The following is a 22,720-nucleotide window of genomic DNA, read 5'->3' as shown; positions in this document are numbered from 1 at the left end:
GCACAAGAGCCACATGGACAGCTCGGGGTGCGCGGCTCGGGGTGGGCGGCTCGGGGTGCGTGGCTCGGGGTGCGCGGCTCGGGGTGGGCGGCTCGGGGTGGGCGGGTACCCGGGCTGCCGCCCCAGGCACCTCGGGCTTCTACTTCCTCGTCAGCGTGTTGCTTGTGTCTGGGGCGGTTGTGGGTGTTGAGCTCCTTTATGCACACCCACGTCCCGGGGACGGCGTTGCTGAACACACTTACACCGTTTCAGCCCAGGCCGCACCTGTCCGGGCCCCCCGCCTCTCTGCACTCAAGCCCAGCTCCCCGCGCACCGGGCGGATGCCGTCTGCCCCTGCGGCCAGCTGCGGGGCCGCCGTGCCCTCTCCCGGACGGGCTCCGCACCCCTGTGGCAGACTTACCCCAAGGAAGGTCGGGGCTGCGATATGGGTCTTGATCAGTCAGGGGGGTGATTAAACAGCAACCAGACGCAGGCCTGGAGCCCGGACAGAATGCTGGAACCTGGGGAGGCAGGCAGGGCACCAGACGCACCACCTCCAAGCGGCCTCTTCCTGCTTCCCCCTCAAACTTCTCGGCCTTCAAAAGCCTCTGGGCTCCCCTCACGTTCCAGGGAGGAGAATCTATTATTTGTTCAAAAATAGGTTGCCAGTACTGACCCGGGGCATGTGAGCCACTCTCCAGGGGGCCCGCCTGGCTGTTTGTGTGATAATAACAGCTTAGCGCACTGAGGCTGAAGCCTGTCATCTCATCAATCATCCTCCTGGGAAGCTGGTCCCTCGATGAGGGTTCAGCCGGAGAGGACTGCCCGCCAGCGCCTCCCTGGGGGCAGAGGGGTCAACCAGCCCAGCCCCCTGGAGCCCATCAGGACACGCACTGCCCTCCCCAGCCCCCCGCCCAGCCAGGACACTCCCTGCTGCCCGCGGGTGGGCACGGCCCCCTGGGGCCGGGACCAAGGCAGCCTTCAGAGGAACAGAGGGCAGAGAGCAGTCGCCCACTGGTCCGCGCCCTTCCCTGACGCCAGGCCCCTCGCCGCTGGCTCCTCTAAGCCCTGAAGCAGCAGAGTTTGGCAGAGGATATGCAGTGGAGGAGGGCTGCACAGGATGAAATGCTTCCCTCCAAACTTCCATGTGGATGCCCTAGCCCCCAGGACTCAGGATGGTTTTTAAAAACGTGATCAAGCTGAACAGGGTCATCAGGGAGAGCCCTAATCCAGCCTGTGTGCTGTCACCATAAGGGGAGGGGGGCAGGACATAGGGACAAAGGGCGGGCGGGCGACCTCACAGTGAGAGGCAGTCCTTGGGGGTCCCCAGCCTCCAGCACTCAGACCAGGAACGTCTGATGTCAGAGCCACCACAGGGACCCAGGGCCCTCCTGACGCCCCCTCCAGGCCGCCCACCATTCACTGGGCAGCCGTCCAACAAACCGTGGTCCAGCAGCTACGACGACCCAGATGGTCTTTGTGCTGGGCCACGGGCTCGCAACATCCGCTCTCCCTGACAGCTCCCCTGGCAGGGGAGTGATCCCGACTCCACCAAGGGTAACATGAGGAGGGCGCCCACATCTCCCGTGACGTCCAGCGTCTGGGACTGACCACTCACGGCTGTCTCACTGACCCTGCTCCCCGCCCGTTGTCTCGCTGTATCTCAGCGTACACACTGTCCGCTGCACCCAGGGCAGGCAAGGTGTGAGCTGGGAAGCTGGAAGAAATTGCGAGGAGCTGTAGGAACCGCAGACACGTTTATTCTCTCCGGGCTGGCACGTCAGCCCAGCAGACAGGCTGTATTCTCTCCTCTCGTGGTTGACCCAGCGGACACAGCTGTAACAGCCTCAACAGCACAATGCAGCCACGATGTAGCCGCAAGGGCTTTTTCAGGTGGAGCTTACACATGCTCACAGGACAAAGGTAGCCCAAGGCCAAGCGAGTACCTTGTGATGTGTGCGCACAGTGCTCTAAGCGATCTTGGCGGTGACAGAACTGTGTGTTTACAAAACGTGGGGCCAGAGCAAGAGGGCACGGGCGAGAGAGCCTGACCACCACCATCTCGGCTAATCTGCTCTCTCCCGACAATGGCCAACCTCACTCCGCTGGAAGTCACCACGCCCAGGAGCAGGAGCCGACCTGCTTCCAGGGCAGGAGGAGCCAAGAGGCTATCGCCCATCCTGTCACCCCGAACAGTGCCTGCTGCTTCCACATTTGTCCGTGGTGGCACCTCAACCGCACTTCTGGAAGTTTCTCTTCATTTTTCCTGCAGGGACCCTGCAGAGTTGTCTCTGAATCGCTGAGGTGAGTGGGTGCGGGGTGGGGCATTCCCTGCGCTCAGGAAACACCCAAAGTTCAGCATAGAATGGGGCTCAAAACAGCCACAGCTCTGCTCCAGCGAGCCCATCATCCCTCACCTTCAGAGACACAGTCACGAAAACTCCCATCGCACGACCACATCTCGCCCGTCCCACGGGGACCCTGGAGCCTGAAGGCGGAGCTCCAGAAGAGCAGGCAGGCTCACCCAGCCGCTGGAGTCCCAGCAGGGAGCCGCCAGGAGGGGATGAGGCTGCACCCGGTGAGAACACCGGGCACCTACCATCTGAATCCACGCCACCAGCTCTCACCACCCAGCTCAGACACGGTCAGTAAACACGAGAAAATGTGCGCTCAAGGGTACACGTTACAGCCCTCGTTTTAGTAACTGAGGGCTGGGAACAACCCAACTGCCTATCAACCTGTGCAGACCGTTGGGTAAATGGTGGTGTGTTCAAAACCACAAAACAGAGACACGTGTGGCCGTGAAGAGATAGAAGGGATATCACTATTCACTGTAGGGCGTTTTCTTCAGATGCAGGGGGAAAAAAAAACCTCACTGGCGTGGGATGGGGAGGGAGCTTCCAGAGAGAGGGGACAAGTGTATCCCTCTGACTGCTTCATGTTGATGTACGGCAGAAACCAACGCAGCACTGATGCAGCTGTCCTTCAATTAAAAATAAAATTTTTTTAAAAACCCAATGGGACCTCTAGAGACGAAAAATATAACATCTAAAATGAAAATTCACAAGATAAGCTTAACAGCGGTTTAGAAACCTCAGAAATTTATCAAGAAGCTTAAATACATAGCTTTCAGTTCAGTTCGCTTGCTCAGTCGTGTCTGACTTTGTGACCCCATGGACTGCAGCACGCCAGGCCTCCCTGTCCATCACCAACTCCCAGAGTTTACTCAAACTCACATCCATTGAGTTGGTGATGCCGTCCAGCCATCTCATCCTCTGTCATCCCCTTCTCCTCCCACCTTCAATCTTTCCCAGCATCAGGGTCTTTTCAAACGAGTCAGTTCTTCACATCAGGACTGGAGCTTTGGCATCAGTCCTTCCAATGAATATTCTTCATTGGGCTGATTGCTTTTAGGATTGACTGGTTTGATCTCCTTGCAGTCTAAGGGACTCTCAAGAGTCTTCTCCAACACCACAGTTCAAAAGCATCAATTCTTCACCACTCAGCTTTCTTTATGGTCCAACTGTCACATCCATACATGACCACTGGAAGGACCATAGCTTTGACTAGATGAACCTTTGTCAGCAAAGGTTCTCTGCTTTTTAATATGCTGTCTAGGTTCATCATAGCTTTTCTTCCAAGAAGAAAGCATCATTTAATTTTATGGCTGCAGTCACCATCTGCAGTGATTTTGGAAGCCAGGAAAACAAAGTCTGTCACTGTTTCCATTGTTTCCCCATCTATTTGCCATGAAGTGATGGGACCGGATGCCGTGAGCTTCATTTTTTGAATGGTGAGTTTTAAGCCATTTTTTCACTCTCCTCTTTCACTTTCATCAAGAGGCTCTTTAGTTCTTCTTCACTTTCTGCCACAAGGGTGGTGTCATCTGCATTTCTGAGGTTATTGCTGTTTCTCCCAGCAATCCTGATTCCAGCTTGTGCTTCATCCAGCCCAGCGTTTCTCATGATGTACTCTGCATTTAAGTTAAATAAGCAGGGTGACAATATACAGCCTTGATGTACTCCTTTCCCAATTTGGAACCAGTCTGTTGTTCCATGTCCAGTTCTAACTGTTGTTTCTTGACCTGCATAAAGATTTCTCAGGAGGCAGGTAAGGTGGTCTGGTATTCTCACCTCTAAGAATTTTCCACTCTTTGTGGTGATCCACACAGTCAAAAGCTTTGGTGTAGTCAATAAAGCACAAATGGATTTTGTTCTGGAATTCTTTTGCTTTTTCTAAGATCCAATGGATGTTGGCAATTTGATCTCTGATTCCTCTGCCTTTTCTAAATCCAGCTTGAATATCTGGAAGTTCTCGGTTCACATACTGTTGAAGCCTTGCTTGGAGAATTTTGAGCATTACTTTGCTAGCATGTGAGATGAGTGCAATTTTGTGGTAGTTTGAACATTCTTTGGCATTGCCTTTTTTTTTAATTGGAATAAAAACTGAGCTTTTCCAGTCCTGTGGCCACTGCTGAGTTTTCCAAATTTGCTGGCATATTGAGTACAGCACTTTCTCAGCATCATCTTTTAGGATCTGAAATAGCTCAGCTGGAATTCCATCACCTCCACTAGCTTTGTTTGTGGTGATGCTTTCTAAGGCCCACTTGACTTCACATTCCAGGATGTCTGGCTCTAGGTGAGTGATCACACCATTGTGGTTATCTGGGTCATGAAGATCTCTTTTTATAGTTTTTCTGTGTATCCTGTGTCACCTCTTCTTAATATCTTCTGCTTCCGCTAGGGCCATATCCTTTCTGTCCTTAATCGTGCCAATCTTTGCATGAAATATTCCCTTGGTATCTCTAATCTTCTTGAAGAGATCTCTAGTCTTTCTCATTCTATTGTTTTCCTCTATTTCTTTGCATTAATCACTTAGGAAGTGATACATAGCTTTAGAAGGTATTCAAACCTAAGCAAGAAGAGGGGATAAAAGCTGAGAAAATTAACACAGCTTCACCAACACTGGGACAGCAAACCGTCTAATATATACACCTAACACACACTCCCAAAGAAGAGACAGATAAAACATATGTGAAGGTATCTTGGCTGCAATGTTTTAAAATTTAATGAAACTCACAAATTGAATAAGTTCAATAGGACTGTCTTGCTGATCCTGCTCACTATACCAAGTGTCTCTCTGTTCGTTGATCCCAAGGTAGTCAAGGCACAAGCAGGAAAGCTGGAAGAAAACTCAAGGAGTTGTAGGAAATGCAGACACATCTATTCTCTCCTGACTGGCACAGCAGTGGTAGCAGCAGACACACTGCATTCTCACCTCTCATGACTGACCCAGCGGACACAGGCATAATACAGGCATCACGCAGCCCCTTCACAGCACAGACAACACACACACACACACACACACACACACACACACACACACACACACACACACGACTTTCCAGCACAGCCAAAAAACACACATATACAGGCATAACATAGCCCCTTCACACCAAGGGCTTCCCTTGTGGCTCAGCTGGTAAAGAATCTGCCTGCAAAGTGGGAGACCTGGGTCTGATCCCTGGGTTGCAAAGATCCCCTGGAGAAGGGAAAGGCTACCCACTCCAGTATTCTGGCAAACAGTCAGACATGACTGAGCAAGTTTCACTTCACAGCACAGCTAACACACACATGCATACATGCGCACATGCGCGCGCGCGTGTGCACACACACACACACACACACACACACACAGACTTTCCAGGTGGAGCTTATATATGCTTACAGAAGAAAGGTTGCTCACACACACACGGACTTTCCAGGGGGAGCTTATATATGCTTACAGAAGGTTGCCTGTGACCAAGAGGGAACATTGTGATGCACACGCTCAGTGCTGCAAGTGATCTTAGCTGTTACAGAATCATTATTTACAAAACGTGGAGCAAGAGCGAGAGGATGTGGGGCGGGAGAGTCTGACCATGCCATCCTGGCTAATTTGCTCTTTTCCTACAAGAACAAACAAGGGAAACTACTACAGCAAATTGCTGAAAACCAGTGACTTTTTATATAAATTCTAAAAGCAGCCAGAAAAAAATAGACTATGCACAGTTAAACAAATATAGGCATAACCGCCAATTTCTCATCAGTAACAGTGCAAACTGGAAGATAATAAAACAATATTCAACACGCTGGAAGAATGCCCATTGACCTAGAATTTGATACTTAGTGAAAATCTTTCAAAAAGGTGAAAGCAGATTAAATGCAGTCTCATTCAAGCAGTGGTTGACAGAATTCACCACCAGCGGATCTGCCGAACAAGAAACTCCTAAGAAGTTACTGAGGCTGAAGGAGTAAACAGCAGCAAGAAGCCAGGCTATGTGCAAAAGAGCAAAGAGGGCAGAAGTAAATTTTACTTAAAAGATAATAGACTGTTTAGAGCAAAAACGATGGTGCAGCTGATGGCGTGCTTAGAAGCAAGTGAGGACTGAGGTGGCTTCTCCCCTAAAGCGGGCGCCTGCAGCAGGGAGCCCGGGTCCATGGCCTTCACCCTGAGCCGCCCATGGTATCATCCTCAGGGGCGGTGGTGAGTAGTTCCTGGGGCCAAAAAATACGGTAAAAACTTAGGATCACACCAAGAGTCCTCTCGCCTTGGGGCTGACCGTGAATGAAGTATAGAGAGGCCCCTGGGGAAAAGGGGGCTCCCTGCAGCCCTGGGTGGGGGCAGCGTCTCCTCCCCCCTGGGTGAGCCCATCCCCTTGGTGGGGGCAGCGTCTCCTCCCCCCCGGGTGAGCCCATCCCCTCGGTGGGGGCAGCGTCTCCTCCCCCACGGGTGAGCCCATCCCCTGGGTGGGGGCAGCGTCTCCTCCCCCCAACCCCCCGGGTGAGCCCATCCCCTGGGTGGGGGCAGCGTCCCCTCCCCCCCGGGTGAGCCCATCCCCTGGGTGGGGGCAGCGTCTCCTCCCCCCCCCGGGTGAGCCCATCCCCACGGGCACCGGCCCCTGTTGGTCCGCGGGGTGGGTACGCGCGCAGAGGTTCTGATTTCACACAGTGCACGGAGCCGAAATTTGAGGGGCCCTGAGAATGAGTCTCTCTGGAGAACGGTTTGCATTCGAAGAACCCAACCAAATGCACAGGCTCACCAGGTTAGTTCTCCAAATCACCAGCTTCATTCTCCAAAGATCACCTATGAACCAGCATCAGGAGATGCTCAGATACGTGAGCGCTGGTATGAGTAATTTTCCAACGGTGGGCATTTTTCTCAGGTGGGCAAGAGAACCCTGTGGGAGCCACATCCTCACCAGGAGGGCCGGGCATCAACATAGGGCGTGACCTGGAGTCTGGAACCTGGGTGGGCCCCAAGCTCCCACACGCCATAGCTGACGCACAAACAGCAGGACACCTAGCTATGCAGGACAGCTCTCCTCCCTGTGTGCCAATAACTAGCTGCACCTCGGATGAGACTGGGAGAGGGGTCTGAAGCTGCACCCAGAGCCCCTCCCCGAGGCCCGCCTGCATCCTGGCCTTTGGGGGCCGTGAGCCCCAGCCCCCTCTCCCACCCGTCCCCCCTTGGGCTTCCACAGCTGGCGCTGGTCTGTTCCCCACAGGTCACAGGCCTACAGTGCAGCGGGGGCAAAGCTGTGAGGTGGGGAGCAGCCTGGCCCTGCAGGGGCTCCCCCAAGTGTAGTAGGAGCGCAGGGCATGACGGCCAGGGCACAACTCACTGCTAAGGAAGATGGATTTTATACTCAGGGTAACAGGGGTCAGCAGAGGGTTTCCAGCAGGTGGGTGGCTGTGCTGAACAGAGAGCAGGCTGGAGGGGAAGACGGAGAACGGGGTCCAGCTACCTGCTATCCCAGTGGCTGGGGCCAGCAGGGCCACGAGCAGATGCTGCATGAGTATATAAGAGGCAGGGAAAAGTCTCCGATGTCCTCAGGGTCCCTGGCCCGTATCCCAGGGGCATGGCCCAGAGCCACCGCTGCACTCCGCCCTATGCCTCGTTCCTGGGAGGCCTCCAGCCCTCCACTGCTCCTGATCCAGCAAATCGCTCTCCCGTCCACCCCCTTCTCTGAAGCCCTGAGCAATTCACTGGGGCTTTAACAGCATCTACCACTTCTATAAATGCTTAGCAATGTTTTTGATTGCCTGAGACAGAAGGAAAAGAGAGAGAGAAGTAGATGTGAATAGGAACGCAGGTGGTACGCTCTCCATCACAGGGAGCTGGCCACTGGGCATGGGCAGCTCCAGTGAACCAAGGGTCCTGATTCCACAGGCTCTCGGATGAAAACAAGAAGAACACGTCCCCTTCCAGAGGCCATCAGGGCATCTCTCAACAGGAAAACGTGAGCACCATCAAGCCACACAAGTTCCCTCCCTCCCTGGAGCCCCAGCTAGACTCTCCCTCCAGCAGGCGGTGGGTTCTAATGGGAGCTCTTGAGGATCAGTTTCAGCCCTTGATGACGGTGGCTCCCAGGACGCACTGGAGAATGATTTTTACAAATTTCTTCAATGTTCACATATTGATATAAAGAGATCACTCTGGCTTATACATCAATTCACTTGAACTTGATCCTCACTAAATAAAAATGACCTATTTGTGGTCTATCAAACATACATTGTACACCTACTTTAATTATTAGAGAGAAGGACACACTGACCAGAAGTAAAGAACGTCCATGTTAAAAGTAAAGATTAAAAGGCGCTCTTCCTGAGACCCGGATGCGGGACTTTCTGTGATAAAGACTCCCTTCCCAGAGGCAAGGCCAGGTTGACTCCGTCAGCGTGCTAGTCTGTTTTTGTTTGTTTCAACCTTAAATGTATCCCTGACTTGTTTAACGTTCTTTGCTTTGATAAGATACAAAACTGTGCTGAAAACCACGCTTTTCCGGAGCGGTTTCTCAGAGAAACCAGGGAAGTGAGCCTCTGGCCTTGGTTCTTAGTTTGGCTCAAATCAAACCCCTTTCTAATGATTGTTGTTAGTTCTGACGGGGGGCCCCGCCTTTCTTCTAGAAAGGCTGCGTTCTTCTTCACAGACGGCCCACCTGGGGGTTCATATCTAAATACAGCGAAAATAAACACGAAACGGTCGCTGCCTTTCGCGCGCCTATTTTTTTCCGCCTCCACCTCTCACGTCGTCGACCCAACTCCAGACTCAGGCTGAGGGACCGCGCGCTCCCCTACGCCATTCGGCGTCAGCCCGGGTCCAGGGATCCCGCCGGCTCCTCGGAAAGACGCTGCGCGCGGCCCGGACCGCCGCCCCGCGGCTTCCCCACTCTGCGAGACTTCCCTCGACCCGCCGGAATCGCGGGGCACGGCGGGAGGACGGCGCGGCGGGTGACGTCACACCGCGCCCCCGACGCAGGCGCGTGCGCGAGGCCGGTGGGACTACGTTTCCCAGGGGGGCCACGCGGCGCGCCCACTTCCGGGGGACGGTGAAAGGCCCGGAAGCGGCGCGGCGGCGAATCCTGCGGCGACAGGTCGGCGGCGGTGGCGGTGGCGGCGAGCATGCGGGGCAGCCGGCGGCCCGCGGCGCGCGGCGCGTTCGTTCCCCGGCAGTGGCGGGGGCGCGCGGCAGCTCTCGCGTGAGCGGCGGCGGCCCGAGCGTCCGGCAGGACGCCGGGCGGGCGTGCCCGCGTCTGCGAGGCGGCCCGGCCGGGCCCGGCGGCGGCGCCATGTGGAGCGGCCGGAGTTCCTTCACCAGCCTGGTCGTGGGCGTGTTCGTGGTGTATGTGGTGCACACCTGCTGGGTCATGTACGGCATCGTCTACACCCGCCCGTGCTCCGGTCACGGCCGCTGCATTCAGCCCTACCTGGCGCAGAGGCCCAAGCTGCAGGTGAGCGCGGGCCCCCAGCCCGACCGCCACCCTCGGGCCGGGCGCCAGACTCTGACCCGGGCGGGGCCGCCTCTCCGCCCCTAGCCCCGACGACCCTCGCCCGCAGCTGGCCCCCGTGCCCCGCCCCATCCAGCAGCCAGCCTCAGACTTCAGCAGGTGTCCCCCTGCGGCAGGCCTGTCCCTCACGGCCATCCTGTCACCGCCGAGTTCTGTCCCCTGAGGCACGGCAGGCACCTTCCGTGCGGCGGCCGCTCAGGCCTTCCTCTGTCAGCGCCCGGCGCTTTCTGCCAGGGCTCCCGCAGGCTTGATTTTCCTGACGGTCCTTCTTCCAGCTCAGTGTCTACACCACCACGCGGTCCAACCTGGGCGCCGAGAACAACGTGGATCTGGTCTTGAACGTGGAGGACTTTGACGTGGAGTCCAAATTTGAAAGGTACGTATGTGGGCAAGGTGACAGGCAAGCCCCATAGACATTGAGATTGTTGAAGAGTCAGTGTGCGTGTGTGAGTGTGAGAGAAGTGTCCCTCAGAGAAGTGGCGTTATCGACCCTCTTGTGCACGGTGGAGCATTTCAGCTGCAAACATCTGTGAAACGTAGGCAGCAAACTTCATTTCACTTGAAAGTAGCAGCTGACCAGTTTGTCACTTAGGAAGTAGCTCACCGGGCTTTCTAACAGTTGTGGGATGCGGCAGGGCCCTGGGGAGTTTCCGGAGCGGTGGGGATGGGTGCAGGCGGCGTGGAGAACAGAGCTTACACAGTGCCCACAGCAAAACTTGTGTTTTCCCATCAGAAGTGGTTCAGTTCTGTCATCTAGAAGGGAAAAGAAAAGGATGGAGGGAAGAATTTAGCAGAAAATCAAAATTAAGTGAAGTGGAACTTTACAGAAAAGAGCAAGCAGTATAAATATTGAAGTACGTAGCGTAACTTTTTAAAGCTGCACGTAACTGATCGTTCTAGTTTTTTAAGTTTCAAGAAATGTTATTTTAAAAGCGATGTGCTCATCACGAGTCGTCCTCTTCCGTCTTGTTGTCTGGGAGGCATCAAGACGAGTACTGGGGTGTGTGATGCTGTGCAGAGCACGAGTTCTGTGGGAGAGTTGCTGTGGGGACTGGGCGGGTCACGTGTGCCTGGGGTTGGCCCGCAACCTCAGCGGCCGGTGTGCAGGCCTTTCTGCTTTGCGGCAGCTGCCCGTGCTTTCAGAGTACGTTGCATAAACGTACGTCTAGGACCTCAGTAACATCTAGGCAGGTGGGTTTCGCTCTTAGTACATCTCAGCCGACAGTGATTGGTTTGTGTTCAAAATGGCATTTTTTATAGACATACTTGCATAGTCTCCACCTCCATAGAACAAAACACTCATGAGGTTACCGTCATCATTTGTGTTGTATCAGGACAGTCAACGTCTCTGTTCCCAAAAAAACGAGGAACAATGGCACGCTGTACGCCTACATCTTTCTCCACCATGCCGGCATCCTGCCCTGGAACGACGGGAAGCAGGTGCACCTGGTGAGCCCGCTGACCACCTACATGGTCCCCAAGCCGGAAGAGGTCAACCTGCTCACTGGGGAACCGGCGGCACAGGTGAGCGGTGCCAGCGGAAGGAAGCCTGCTGGCCCCTTGGAGTCCACACATGTCTGCACGTGAGTTAGTGATGTGCAGTCTGAGTATTCGGCGACCTTCTTCACCTGGATTCCTTCTCAGGTCACCAGGCCTCTGAGCCCTGGGAGCATGTTTGCAGGGCAGAGAGTCGGTGCAGGGTGGTCCCGCTCGGCTATGGTCAGACTTGGAGCTGGTGATGCTGTGCTGGGGCAGGATAAGGCAGCGCTGGGGTGTCGATTCTAAGGATGTGACCTAAATTAGGAGAAAGGCAGGAGTACAAAGTGTGTCTCGTACACCTAGAAAACCCCCCATGCAGGGAAGGCTGGTGGGCATGCCCTTGGCCCTGACTGCAGGGGAGGACGGAACAGGTAGCCTGCTGTTTGGGGCCGTGTGCCCTAGAAGGAGAGTCCTTCACGGCCAGCGGCAGCAGCTCACCGGGAGGTGTCCCCACCGTCTTCTCTGTGTCCTGGAAAGGCCCCTGGGTTCCCTTCCCGTGCAGACTGCACAGCGCTGCCCCAGGGCCTTCCCGGGAGCCCAGCGGCCTGTGGAGGGTGGAGGGCGGCTCTGGATCGGGCAGGTGCTGAGTCAGCATCAGGTGTTGCTGCTTCTGGGAAGACGGTTCTGGTGTTACTGCTGGAGCTGAACTGGAGCTGGAGCGTGGAGATAAATAGAGCGTCACTGTTCACGGGGCTGCTCAGATCCAACGTTAAGATCTCCCTGCCGGGAAGGGTTTGTTCTGAATTTAGTAGATTTAGGCTTGTTGCCCAGGTGCGGACACGCCCCCTCCAGAAGGCTGGGTGGAGCTGCTTTAGAAGCGTCAGGGTTCAGGCTCCTTGCAGGCTGTAGGGTTCTCCTCTCCAGACTGCCCGCGCCTCCCGCCCCTGTTCCAGGGCTCGGCCTTCCCGGGGCCTCCGCTCGGGCTGGGGGCCCAGGACAGGAGTCAGTGAGATCCAGGACCACATACTCTGGAATAGCAGGCCTTTGGCTTCTGCCGTGAGCAGGCGGTGGGGAGTGAGGGTCTGGGCGAGGGCCACCGGGGTCCCCCTTGGGCCTGTTTGGGGCTGCGCTCTCTGCTCAAAGGCTCTATGAGGGTTCCACACCCCCGCCCCAGACCCGCTGGGCCCCACCCCTCCCAGCCTTTCCCTGCTGAGTCAGCGCTCATGGTCAGCAGCAGATCGAGGCCAAGAGGAAGCCAACGAGTGCCCTGGATGAGCCTGTTTCTCACTGGAGGCCCAGACTGACCCTCAACGTGATGGTGGACAACTTCGTCTTTGACGGGGCCTCCCTGCCTGCGGACGTGCACCGCTACATGAAGATGTAGGTGCCGCAGCTCGGGCCTCGCTGCTGAGGCCCAGGGCAGGGGGTCGCTGTAGTTCACGTGCCTGGCTTGAGCCTCGCTCATCACCCCTGAGCTGACAGCAGGGGTGGATCCGGTGGGTGGGGGAGCCCCCTCTCCCCGCCTCCTCGGGGGGTCTCACGGATCACAGCTGCCACCAGCTGCCACCGGGAGGGGAAGGGAACAGTGGGTGTTTGTCTCGGAGGGGGAGTGGGGAACCTGATTCGGCCGAGTCACCCTGCGCCCTGGAGGCTCTGCCCTGTTTGCATCCTGCGAGCTTGCACCCCACTCCCTCGGCTTAAACATTGATCGTTAGGTCGTCCTCTTACCACTACTTGCCATCGTAAGCATAACTGCTAAAACTGACTTAGGTCACCCTGCATCTCTGTGCTGCAGGGAGCCCCCTGATGCCCAGCCCGGCCCCGGGTCAACACATAGCACCCGGAAATGCTGATGAGAATTGTTGCCTTCCACACTTTGCAGTGGTTCCTCTGGTGTGGTTACGACGTTTTGCCTTTTGTAAAGTCAGGATCTCGTTTTCTAACGCTGGGTGCATTCATAGTTGAGAGCGTGTGGGTCACTGGGTGAGAGGCCCCTGCCCCCACCGCCCTGCCCCAGGCATGCGGCTCTCACGTCTCACCACACCTTGGATGCCCCATGTGGGCACACGCACGGCCTCTCGTTCTTCTCTGCGTCGTGAGTGGCGTCCCACCGAGCGCCCAGTGCCCAACCTCACCGTGTCCTCCTGATGCCAGCTGTGAGGGGGGAAACGTAGCGCGCGGGCCCCTTCGCTCCCCGTGGGAATGCGAATCCTGGGCATGTCAGCGACCGGAAGCCGCTGGCGTCGCGGTTGGGGGAGCGGTCTGCGAGGTAGACCCAACATCTTGGGGCTTCAGTCCTCTTGGGTGCGGGAGCCCCCCGGTGACCTGGAGACGGCTCTGCCCCCAGGATCCAGCTGGGGAAGACGGTGCACTACCTGCCCATCCTGTTCATTGACCAGCTGAGCAACCGTGTCAAGGACCTCATGGTGAGTCGGCCTGACCCCTGACCCCAGCACAGCTCACACACTGCGGGTGGGCGGGCCCTACCCGTGATGAGCATGGAGCCTTGGACAGCTGCTCATCCCCCGAGTGGCTGTGGCCGTGGCTCCATGGGGGCCCAGGTGTCTGGTGTGGAGGCCCGGCCTGTTCCTGAGGTATCTGGAGCAGAGCCTGCCTCCTCCAGGCTGGCCCCCAGTCACCTGCTGCCCCTGGGGTGGGTTGGGCTGACCACAGCGGTAACAGCTGACCCCTGAGGTTGCTTACCGCTGCAGGCATCATGCTGGGCGCCTTGCAGCACACAAACAGGCATGTCACAGTGTCCCCAACCCGCGGGGACTCATTTAGGGTCTGGGAGGTGGCCTCTCCCTGGAGGCCTCCTGCTTAGTGTCTGCTGGACAGAGCTCAGCTGTGTGGGACCCACTGACCCACATGTGCTTGCCTGGGGCTGCAGGGTTGGGTGTCACGGGACACCTCCCCTCTACACACAGTCACACATCAATTCCAAGTGTCCTCCAGGGCCTCATTGAGGGCCACCCCTCCCTGCAGCTCCCGCTGCCCCCGTGAGTGTGGCCACCCCACCGTGTTCCCCTCGGGGCAGCTCGGCGTCTGCTCCTCTGGATGGGCGCAGGCTCCCATGGTCTCTGCTTGACTCAGCTGCCCAAGTGGGTCCCCACGCCTGCCTAGGAGGCGCCGGCACCCAGGGCTGTGGTCACAAGAGACACGTAGGGTTCGGGTGATGGAAAGGAGCTTGAGGAGTGAGGGCTTCCTGGAGGAGACACCTGCAGGTCCTCAGACGACGGTGTGGTGCTGGGCCCACGGGGGCCCAGCTTGGCACAGGGCTGGACCTTCGCCGCTCCCCTCCGCAGGTCATCAACCGCTCCAGCACCGAGCTGCCGCTCACCGTGTCCTACGACAAGATCTCGCTGGGGCGGCTGCGCTTCTGGATCCACATGCAGGACGCTGTGTACTCGCTGCAGCAGTTTGGTGAGGGTGCCGGGCGTGCCCTGGGAGCGGGGAGTCGGGGGAGCCCAGAACTCGGTGCCTGTCCGCATGTGAGGCCGTCCCCCTTGGACCCCGTGGGGTCCGAGGAGCTCCTCTGCAGACGAGGTGACCCCTCGGGGCTCTGTAGCGTGGGTGCACGTCACCCCTCACTTGGGGCCTCGGTTCTCTCCAGGATTCTCAGAGAAGGATGCTGATGAAGTGAAGGGGATCTTTGTCGACACCAACTTATATTTCTTGGCGCTGACCTTCTTCGTGGCTGCGTTCCACGTGAGTGCTCCTAGTTTTCCAGTTTTCCTCCCCTCTCCCCACCCCCCCAGGAGAGGGGTCTGCACTCAGGCTGGACCAGCTGAAGGGCTTGGCTTCGTCTGGAGCCATTTTGAAAATAAATCAAAATCAATGAGATTAGCAAAGTACGCGTTTCCTCGTTTGAGGTTTGGCACGGCGATTCCAAGAGTTACAGTCTGGTCCTGCTGGGAGGGTCTCCGTTAGACACAGCAGCTGGCGGCTGCCAGGAAAGCCCGTGTGGGGCTGTGCTTGAGGCTAGAGGGCAGGGGTGAGGCCCGTGCGCCCGGCTGTAACAGCGGGTCCACAGGCCAGGGGAGCCAGAACTTGTCAGAGCTGCGCCAGGGCCGAGGTCTCCACAGCGTGGGGGCTCATCACTGTTCTGTCGTCTTTCAGCTGCTTTTTGATTTCCTGGCATTTAAAAACGACATCAGTTTCTGGAAGAAGAAAAAGAGCATGATCGGCATGTCCACCAAAGCAGGTAGCAGCTCAGGGCTTGCCCGTGTCCTCCGAGGTGCCCCCCGCTGGGCCATGGTGGGCGGGTGACGAGCTTGCCCACAGGGGTGTTCGCCCAGGACCACGCGGCTCTTGCTTGGGATGGGTTTTAGGTCCCCATGGGAGCAGCCTGGGAGGCCGAGGGCAGCCTTCTGGCGGTGGTGAGCACCTCGTTCGCCCGGGACAGGGGCTGCGGGGGCCGGTTCTCGAGCCCATCTGCGTGAACTCATGGTCCCGCGGGGCGCCAGGCTGGCTTCCCAGCAGGGGTGGTTCTTCAGCTCCTGTGGGAGTCACCCCCGAGGGAGGGGCCCGGGGTGCTTGAGTGGCCCCTGCGTCCAGGGTCCGAGTCTCGGGGTCCTCTGTCCTGACCTCTGACTTCCTCGGAGGGGAGGACCCCGCTGAGCCCCCCGGCCCCCCGCTGGCCTTTCCCCGTGGTGGTGTGAGCAGGGTTTGTGGGGCCTGGGACCCGAGTTGCTGGCGGGCACTGCCCTGCAGGGGGCATTCCCACAGCCCTGGTGGCTCCTGAGCCTCCCCTGGGAAGACGGGCGCGGGCACCGTGGGGTCCCGTCAGGAGCCGTGTTCCCCGCACGCTGTCCGTGGCATTGTGTCAGCGAGTGTGGATCACACACCTCCCGGCTCCTCACAGTCGTTCTGCGGTTTCCAAGGCTCCTTTTCAGTGGACAGAGGGGAGACGTGCTTGAAGGGCCGAATGCCTGTGCCTGTGTGTACCTGTGTAGGTGTGGGCATGAGTGTGCACCGGTGTGGGTGTGCTTGTGGGCGCAGCTGGCCCCGTGCTCAGCCCCGCCCGCCTGTCCCCAGTGCTGTTGGTGCGTGTGGGCGTGGTGGGCTGGCCCCGCCCCGCGCTCAGCCCCGCCCTCCCGTCCCCAGTGCTCTGGCGCTGCTTCAGCACCGTCGTCATCTTCCTGTTCCTGCTGGACGAGCAGACGAGCCTCCTGGTGCTGGTACCTGCGGGCATCGGAGCTGCCATCGAGGTGAGAGGCCCACCTGGGCGCCAGTCTGCGTGCTGCCTCGAAAGTCCTGGGGCCCAGGTGCTCAGTGCGGGTCGAGACCGGCATCTGCCTGGGAACTGCCCGGCCTGGCTAAGGGGAGGGCGCCGCTGCCTAGCTTCTCCAGTGGAGCTCCGCACAGCCCCATTTGACTCCACCTGGAAGTCCCGCATCCCGTCCACCCGCGGGACGTGGTAACTCGGTGGGTGGACCCTGTGGCTCTCGTTGAACTGATGCTGTGTGGATCAGGATGTGTGATGGGGTGGTGTGGGTGTGATGGGCCAGGGCGCCCCGTTTCTGGAATCCAGGGCCCCTTGGGCCTCCGGCACCGCTCTCACCATGGCTGTGTCCAGGCCCTTGCCTGTGGGCACCCCTGGGGAAGTGCTGGTTGGGCCCTCCCGCAGCCACAAGTCATGTGGAGACCGAATTCATGTCTGTTGTGCTGACCGCACCTCAGGGAGGCGGCCACCTGGAGACACCTGGCCCTGGCGGGACGTGGGGCTCTGGGCTGTGTGGAAGAAGGTGCCAGGGCAAGTCTGGAGGTGGCTGGGGGTGGCTAGGCATAGGTGAACTAGGCGGGGACTTGGTGGTCTCCAAGGGTGGACAGGCTGGGTCTGTGCTGGAGATGGGCGTTGGTCAGGGGCCCGCCGAGTGGTTAGGCTTAGCTGGGGTGCAGTGCAACCCGTGTCCTGATAGGTCTCCATCCAAGGAGCGGCCATGGCTGTTTCTGGGTCCTGGAACTTCAGGTGTGTGTTTTCCCTTCTCAGCTGTGGAAAGTGAAAAAGGCCTTGAAGATGACTGTCGTTTGGAGAGGCCTGCGGCCCACGTTTCAGGTAGGGACCCCACGCCCCCCCGTGTCCTCTCAGGGACCCGTCACCTTCGTTCTTTTGCAGCCCGCCCGTGATGCAGGCTGACCCCTGCACACGTCCCTTGGCTGTGTTCCCGCGACGTACAGTCCTGAGGGCAGGTGACCGTCTCGTGGTCGCCTGCAGGCCCGCAGGGAGACGCAGGGGTCTCGGTGTGGGCGGGGCGGCTCACCCCTCCGCAGCTCTGCCCTTAAGTCCCTGGGCTCTGACTCCCCTGGGGTCCCCCATCCCCGGTTGTGGGAGCAGCAACCCCCACCACCCCATGGCCAGGCAGGACGCTGGTCAGCCCAGCTCAAGTGGAGTGTCCCGCAGGGGTGGGGTCCCCCCGACCACACCGCGAGGGGCTCTCCGGTGTCGAGCTTCCTGGGGCGTCAGCGGGAGGTTACAGCCCGGTGGCTGCTCCGCTTGGTGTGGCGGGCCTCATGTGAAGACCCCTGGGACTGTGAGGCTCCAGGCATGCAGGTCAAGGGTGGGTCACACGGCAGTGGGGTCCACCTTCTCTTGGTCCCGGTCACCCCGGCGTGTCTGCCCAGGCTGATGGAGAGCAGGGTGTTTACTAAGAGCCCAGCAGCACCAGGGCAGGAAGCGGCCGTGCCGCATGACATCCAGGTCGACGGGCCTGCGTCCCAGGCTGTGTGCTCGCGGCTGTAGGTGACCCCATGCCTGGCTGGATTCCCCCTGCTCAGCCCCTGGTCCCCTTTCGGTCGCAGCGGGGCTGAGCCCAGGTGCCTGCCTGACCCCTGGGGTAATGTGCTTGTGTGGAACTCCTTTGCAGTTTGGCACTTACAGTGAATCTGAGAAGAAGACAGAGGAGTACGACACCCAGGTGAGTGGCGTGCTCCTGGCTGTGGCCACCCGCGGAGAAGGCCCGTCCTGGGTGTGGGGCCTGCCCCACCTTAGCCGAGACCCTGGGAAGCTGCCTGCTGGGTTTCTGACCAAGGAGGGGGCGCTGGGGGCTCCTGGGTCCCAGTCCCATCCTGTTGGGAGACGTCTTCCTCCCCGTGGGTAGCTATGGGGCTGTAAGCCAGGTCCGTTCTGCGACGTGGGGTTCCCCCTCCCATGCGGTTTTCGGGTTGGTTCACACATTCCCTGTGCAGGGATTTTGTGTTCTGGTTTCACGGGCATCGGCTGCATCCCAGTCTTCACTGGGTTTCGGTAAAGCCCGGATCGGAATCGAGGGTAGTGGGCTGCCTACCGACTAAGGCTCCAGTGTGGAGCCCGGAGCCTTTCTTGAGTCCTTTGCTGGACATCTGGGCCCCCGCCTGCCCCCGGTCGGGCTGAGTCTGGCCGTGTCGGGGGCGAGTGTGGATCCGTCACACATTCGTGGTGGACGTCCTGTGGGTAGATGCTCGCCAGCCTGTGTCCTCCACGCAGCCCGGCTTCACTGCCCTCGACGTCCCGCTGCTGGGCCCGCGGGTCTGTGGGTCTAGGCAGCTCGGAGGCCAGGCCCTGACCGGGCGCTTCCTGCCCCCAGGCCATGAGATACCTGTCTTACCTGCTCTACCCGCTCTGCATCGGGGGCGCTGTCTATTCGCTGCTCAACATCAAGTACAAGAGGTGAGGGCACCCTGCTGACAGCCGCAGGTCCAGCGCGGCCTCATCCTCGGCCGCGGTCCTGGCTGCCTGCTGCTGGCCCCACGCAGCCGTCTGGTCCCCGCGAGGCGGGGAGCACTCGCGGGAGCAGACTTGGGGCTGCCACACAGCCCGTGTCCAGAGGGGCCGGGGCCTGCACACTGTCCTGGCCCCATCCTCCCATCACAGGCATCCCTGACAGCACCGGCGCTAGGGCCGGGTTCAGGGCCGCCCACGGGTTCCGTGGTTCCGTCCCGCTGGTGGTCGTCGGGGGACGTCTGTCGGTGCCCAGTCTCTGCCATCCCCTCAGAGGGGGCTCCAGGGAGGCCGCCATCCATGCAGGTGGCCTGGGCTAGCCCGCCAAGAGCAGCCCCTGCCTCGGCACCAGAGAGGGCAGGTCCGTGGGGGGCTCGGTCACGACATGGGCTGAGCGGTGTCCCTGTCATCTGCCCTTGCCTTCCAGCTGGTATTCTTGGCTGATCAACAGCTTCGTCAATGGTGAGTCTCCCGTCTCAGCGCCAGTGTTTGCAGTGGGTCACGCTGGTCGGCTGCCGTGTGGCCTAGTGTGGTGAGAGGTTCCCTGCCCACCCCGCCCCGTGTCCCCCTTGCTGGGCCTGTGGGGTCGGCTGTGGGCATCGTGTTCTCATGGAGGAGTCGGTGTGGGCAGCAGATGCCACTGCTGTGGGGCACCGCAGCCCCTGGCCCTGTGAACCGGGTCAGCACGGCCCACTCAGCTTGTCCAGACCATGAGCTGCTGCTCCGCAGGCCGCCAGGCCTGGCTTGGCGTGTTCACCGGGTGTGGGAGGGCCCCGTCTCGGCCTGAGCAGGAGGCAGTGGGTAGCTGCAGGCAGAGCGTCTGGTCCCGATGCCCAGCGGGGGGGGGGCAGCCGCAGGCCCTGTGCCTCCACGCCTGTGTCTCCCCAGGGGTCTACGCATTCGGCTTCCTGTTTATGCTGCCCCAGCTCTTTGTGAACTACAAGGTAAGAGGCGCCCCCTCACTCGTGAGCCCCACGCCCCTGGGCCGCCTAGCCCTGACGCACCCCGTTTCCTTGTCCCCAGATGAAGTCAGTGGCCCACCTGCCCTGGAAGGCCTTCACCTACAAGGTCAGTGCGTTGCCTGCACGAGCCCCCTGGGGCCTGGTTCTCACAGCCAGGCCATGTGTCGGCCGTGCTCCCATGGAGGGGCGTTGGGGGCGTTGGGGGGGGTTCTCCGTCAAGCACAGAGCCCCGCAGTGGCCCTGGAAGCCCGGGGTCCCTGCCCCAAGCCCCACAGACGGTCTCTCGAGTGACAGCCATGCTGCTTCCTGGCACCACGCACCCTACGTCGGGTGGATGCCCTTGACCCCTGGCCAGTGTCTGGGCTGCTGCTCCCTGTCCACCAGGCGGTGGGTCCAGTGGTCCAGGCCCGGGCTGCCAAGGGCTGTCTGGGCATGTCGTGGCCTGGCCACGTGCAGAGGCTGGCACTGCGTGACCCTCCAGTAACCATGAACTAGAGTGTGCTGGGTCGGGGGTGGGGGAAGGTCAAAGCTGCCTTCTGCTTTGGATGTGCGCGGGGACCCATGCCCCCAGGTTCCCGGGTGGTGCTCCTCCATGTTGTTTGCAGAGGGCGGGTGGGACGCCTGGCCATGGCGTCTGTGCCAGGGTCACCGTGGGCCCAGGCCCCCCTGCTGCTCCCCATTTTGGTGGCTCTCAGATCACTGGGCGGCAAGCGCCCACGGGTGACCGTGTGCCCGGGCGACTCTGGTCTCACGGCCCCACCCGCCCGCAGGCCTTCAACACCTTCATCGATGACGTGTTTGCCTTCATCATCACCATGCCCACCTCCCACCGGCTGGCCTGCTTCAGGGATGATGTGGTGTTTCTCGTGTACCTATACCAGCGGTGGTGAGTGTGGCCCCAGTCCTGCTTCTGTGGGGGAGACACTGGCAGGTGGGCGTCGGGGCCCAGGGCCCCGTGCAGGAGCGCTGCTGTCTGTCTGACCACCCCGCAAGCACGTCGCTCCCCTGCTCGGACGGGCGTGAGGTGGGCCACAGCCCCCGCGAGCATGTCAGGAGCCCGGGCTCGGTCTCCACCTCAGCGTGGGTACAGCTGTCGGCGGTGGCCTCAGGAGCAGAGGTCTGGCCTGACTGTTCTGAGAATGCCGGGGGGGTGCAAGGCAAGCCCGCGCCGGACTCCCACTGGGACCGAGCATCTGAGTCCTGGCTGTCATGCACCCAGGACACGTGTGTGTCGCTCTTGCACGCCAGCCGGCCTGACGCCCACACGGTCTCGTTGCAGGCTTTATCCCGTGGATAAGAGTAGGGTGAACGAGTTTGGGGAGTCCTACGAGGAGACCCCCCAGCGGAAACCCCACGCAGACTGAGCCAAACCCGGCGTGTGCAGCCGCAGTGCAGGCAGGGCGCTGCTATGGAGGGTCGGCGGCGCGGGTGGGCCTCCTGCCATCACCGCCTCTACGTTGCCAAACCCCCGAGCGTCCCTCGCGGCCTCGGGTACCTCCTTGTCGTGTCCGCGGCGCTGCCGGTGCCACCCGTGCAGACGTCCGTCCTGGTCGCCGGGCCTGGGAGCATCTGGTCCTGGTGGGTGCTGGGCCGTTCCTGCGGGGTCCCCATCCCAGATTCCGTCCCAGGGTCTGTAGGCGCTCCTTGGGGATGTCACATGCCTCCTTTGAATCCATTCCGTATAGACTCTGGGATCAAATGGCTTTTTTCCTTTTCACTTAAATTTGACTATTTTAAAGCTTAATGTATGTATGTTTCTATTTTAAAATAAATTTCTCTGGCTGTACACTCTCCTTGGCCTGACATGACGTGGACGGTTTCAGATAGCGGCATTTATCCCGTTTTCAGAAACGCGCACACACAGTCAGTTTGTGTATGTGCTTATCAACAGGAGAAGGTTTCAGGAATCTCGGACCACAGCTATTCTTACATGTCTGCATCTGGTTTTGAAGCTGAGTCGTCGCAGTCCTGGGGTTCAGCAGACGAGTTTTGTTAGAGAAACGCCTTAGGGCTAACAGAGGGAGAAGCCGGGCAGGAAGGTATCTTCACGGACAGGGCAGATAAGGGTGAGAGCTGGTGGGGGACAGGGCAGATGAGGGTGAGCTGGTGGGGGACACGGTCAGTCGTGTTCCCTGAGATTCATTCTTGGAGCCTGCTGGCATGGTGTCTGGGCACATAAGCACGTCAGTATCTCAGCCACTGAGCTGGCTCTGGACCCAAACCTCATCAGTGGGATCTCCTTGGCGATGTCTACACTGGCAGGCTGTGGCCTCCAGTGATGTCTCCAGCAGTGCATCCAGGGCCCCTCCATGGCCAGGACGTGGGGCCAGGTGTGGGCTGGCGCCGAGGCAGCTCTCAGGGCCAGATCCATGTGTCCTTCCCGAAAGTCCTCGAGGCCAGACAGAACCACACCCAGGAGTCAGCTGCCAGCACGTGCTGCCCTGTTATAAGAGAGAATCCGCTGACTGAGAAGACCTCATCCCTGAAAGTATATCAGAATATATTGTAAAATGAAGGCTTTACAGACACTCAGAAGTAGGAGGAACTCCTCGCAGCAAACCTGCTCTCTGAGAAACCTTACAGGGAGTCCTTCCAACAGGAATGAGGGCAACAGGTGCAGATCTGATCTGTGCAAAGGAGGGGGAGCCCCAGAGAGCAACCACGTGGGTGAGTCGACTGACTTGCTCATTTAAGTTACCTAAAAAAAATCACCAACCACTTACAGCTAAAATAACAATGGTGTTTTGTGAGGTTCCACAAAGCCAGGCAGGG

General features: G+C 59.1%; 1 protein-coding gene across 2 annotated transcripts; it reads left to right on the top strand.

Annotated features, from left to right (window-relative positions):
* The first annotated feature begins 9,375 nt into the window (after positions 1-9,375).
* Positions 9,376-21,734, top strand: CLPTM1L (CLPTM1 like). Of its 2 annotated transcripts, none has more exons than XM_070476436.1 (17): positions 9,376-9,751; positions 10,084-10,184; positions 11,143-11,332; positions 12,519-12,667; positions 13,635-13,713; positions 14,593-14,710; positions 14,901-14,995; positions 15,407-15,491; positions 16,394-16,497; positions 17,280-17,345; positions 18,154-18,204; positions 18,853-18,935; positions 19,414-19,448; positions 19,875-19,930; positions 20,010-20,054; positions 20,719-20,834; positions 21,228-21,734. In XM_070476436.1, the coding sequence occupies exons 1-17, from the start codon at positions 9,590-9,592 to the stop codon at positions 21,310-21,312; spliced, it is 1,620 nt and encodes a 539-aa protein (XP_070332537.1). In that variant the 5' UTR covers positions 9,376-9,589; the 3' UTR covers positions 21,313-21,734. The 2 variants fall into 2 exon arrangements, with proteins under 2 accessions (XP_070332537.1, XP_070332538.1); XM_070476437.1 differs by having other exon boundaries at positions 9,377-9,751; positions 12,522-12,667.
* Positions 21,735-22,720: the final 986 nt, after the last annotated feature.

Source organism: Odocoileus virginianus, chromosome 14 (assembly GCF_023699985.2).
Source record: "Odocoileus virginianus isolate 20LAN1187 ecotype Illinois chromosome 14, Ovbor_1.2, whole genome shotgun sequence".
NCBI lineage: Eukaryota > Metazoa > Chordata > Mammalia > Artiodactyla > Cervidae > Odocoileus > Odocoileus virginianus.
Note: the sequence above shows the minus strand (reverse complement) of the source record. Positions and strands in the feature narration are given on the sequence as shown.

Coding starts and splice junctions, on each gene's coding strand:
- CLPTM1L (XM_070476436.1), top strand. CDS start 9,590: ATGTGGAGCGGCCGGAGTTCCTTCACCAGCCTGGTCGTGGGCGTGTTC. Junction 16,498..17,279: donor GCATCGGAGCTGCCATCGAG/GTGAGAGGCCCA, acceptor TTCCCTTCTCAG/CTGTGGAAAGTGAAAAAGGC. Junction 18,936..19,413: donor CTCAACATCAAGTACAAGAG/GTGAGGGCACCC, acceptor CTTGCCTTCCAG/CTGGTATTCTTGGCTGATCA.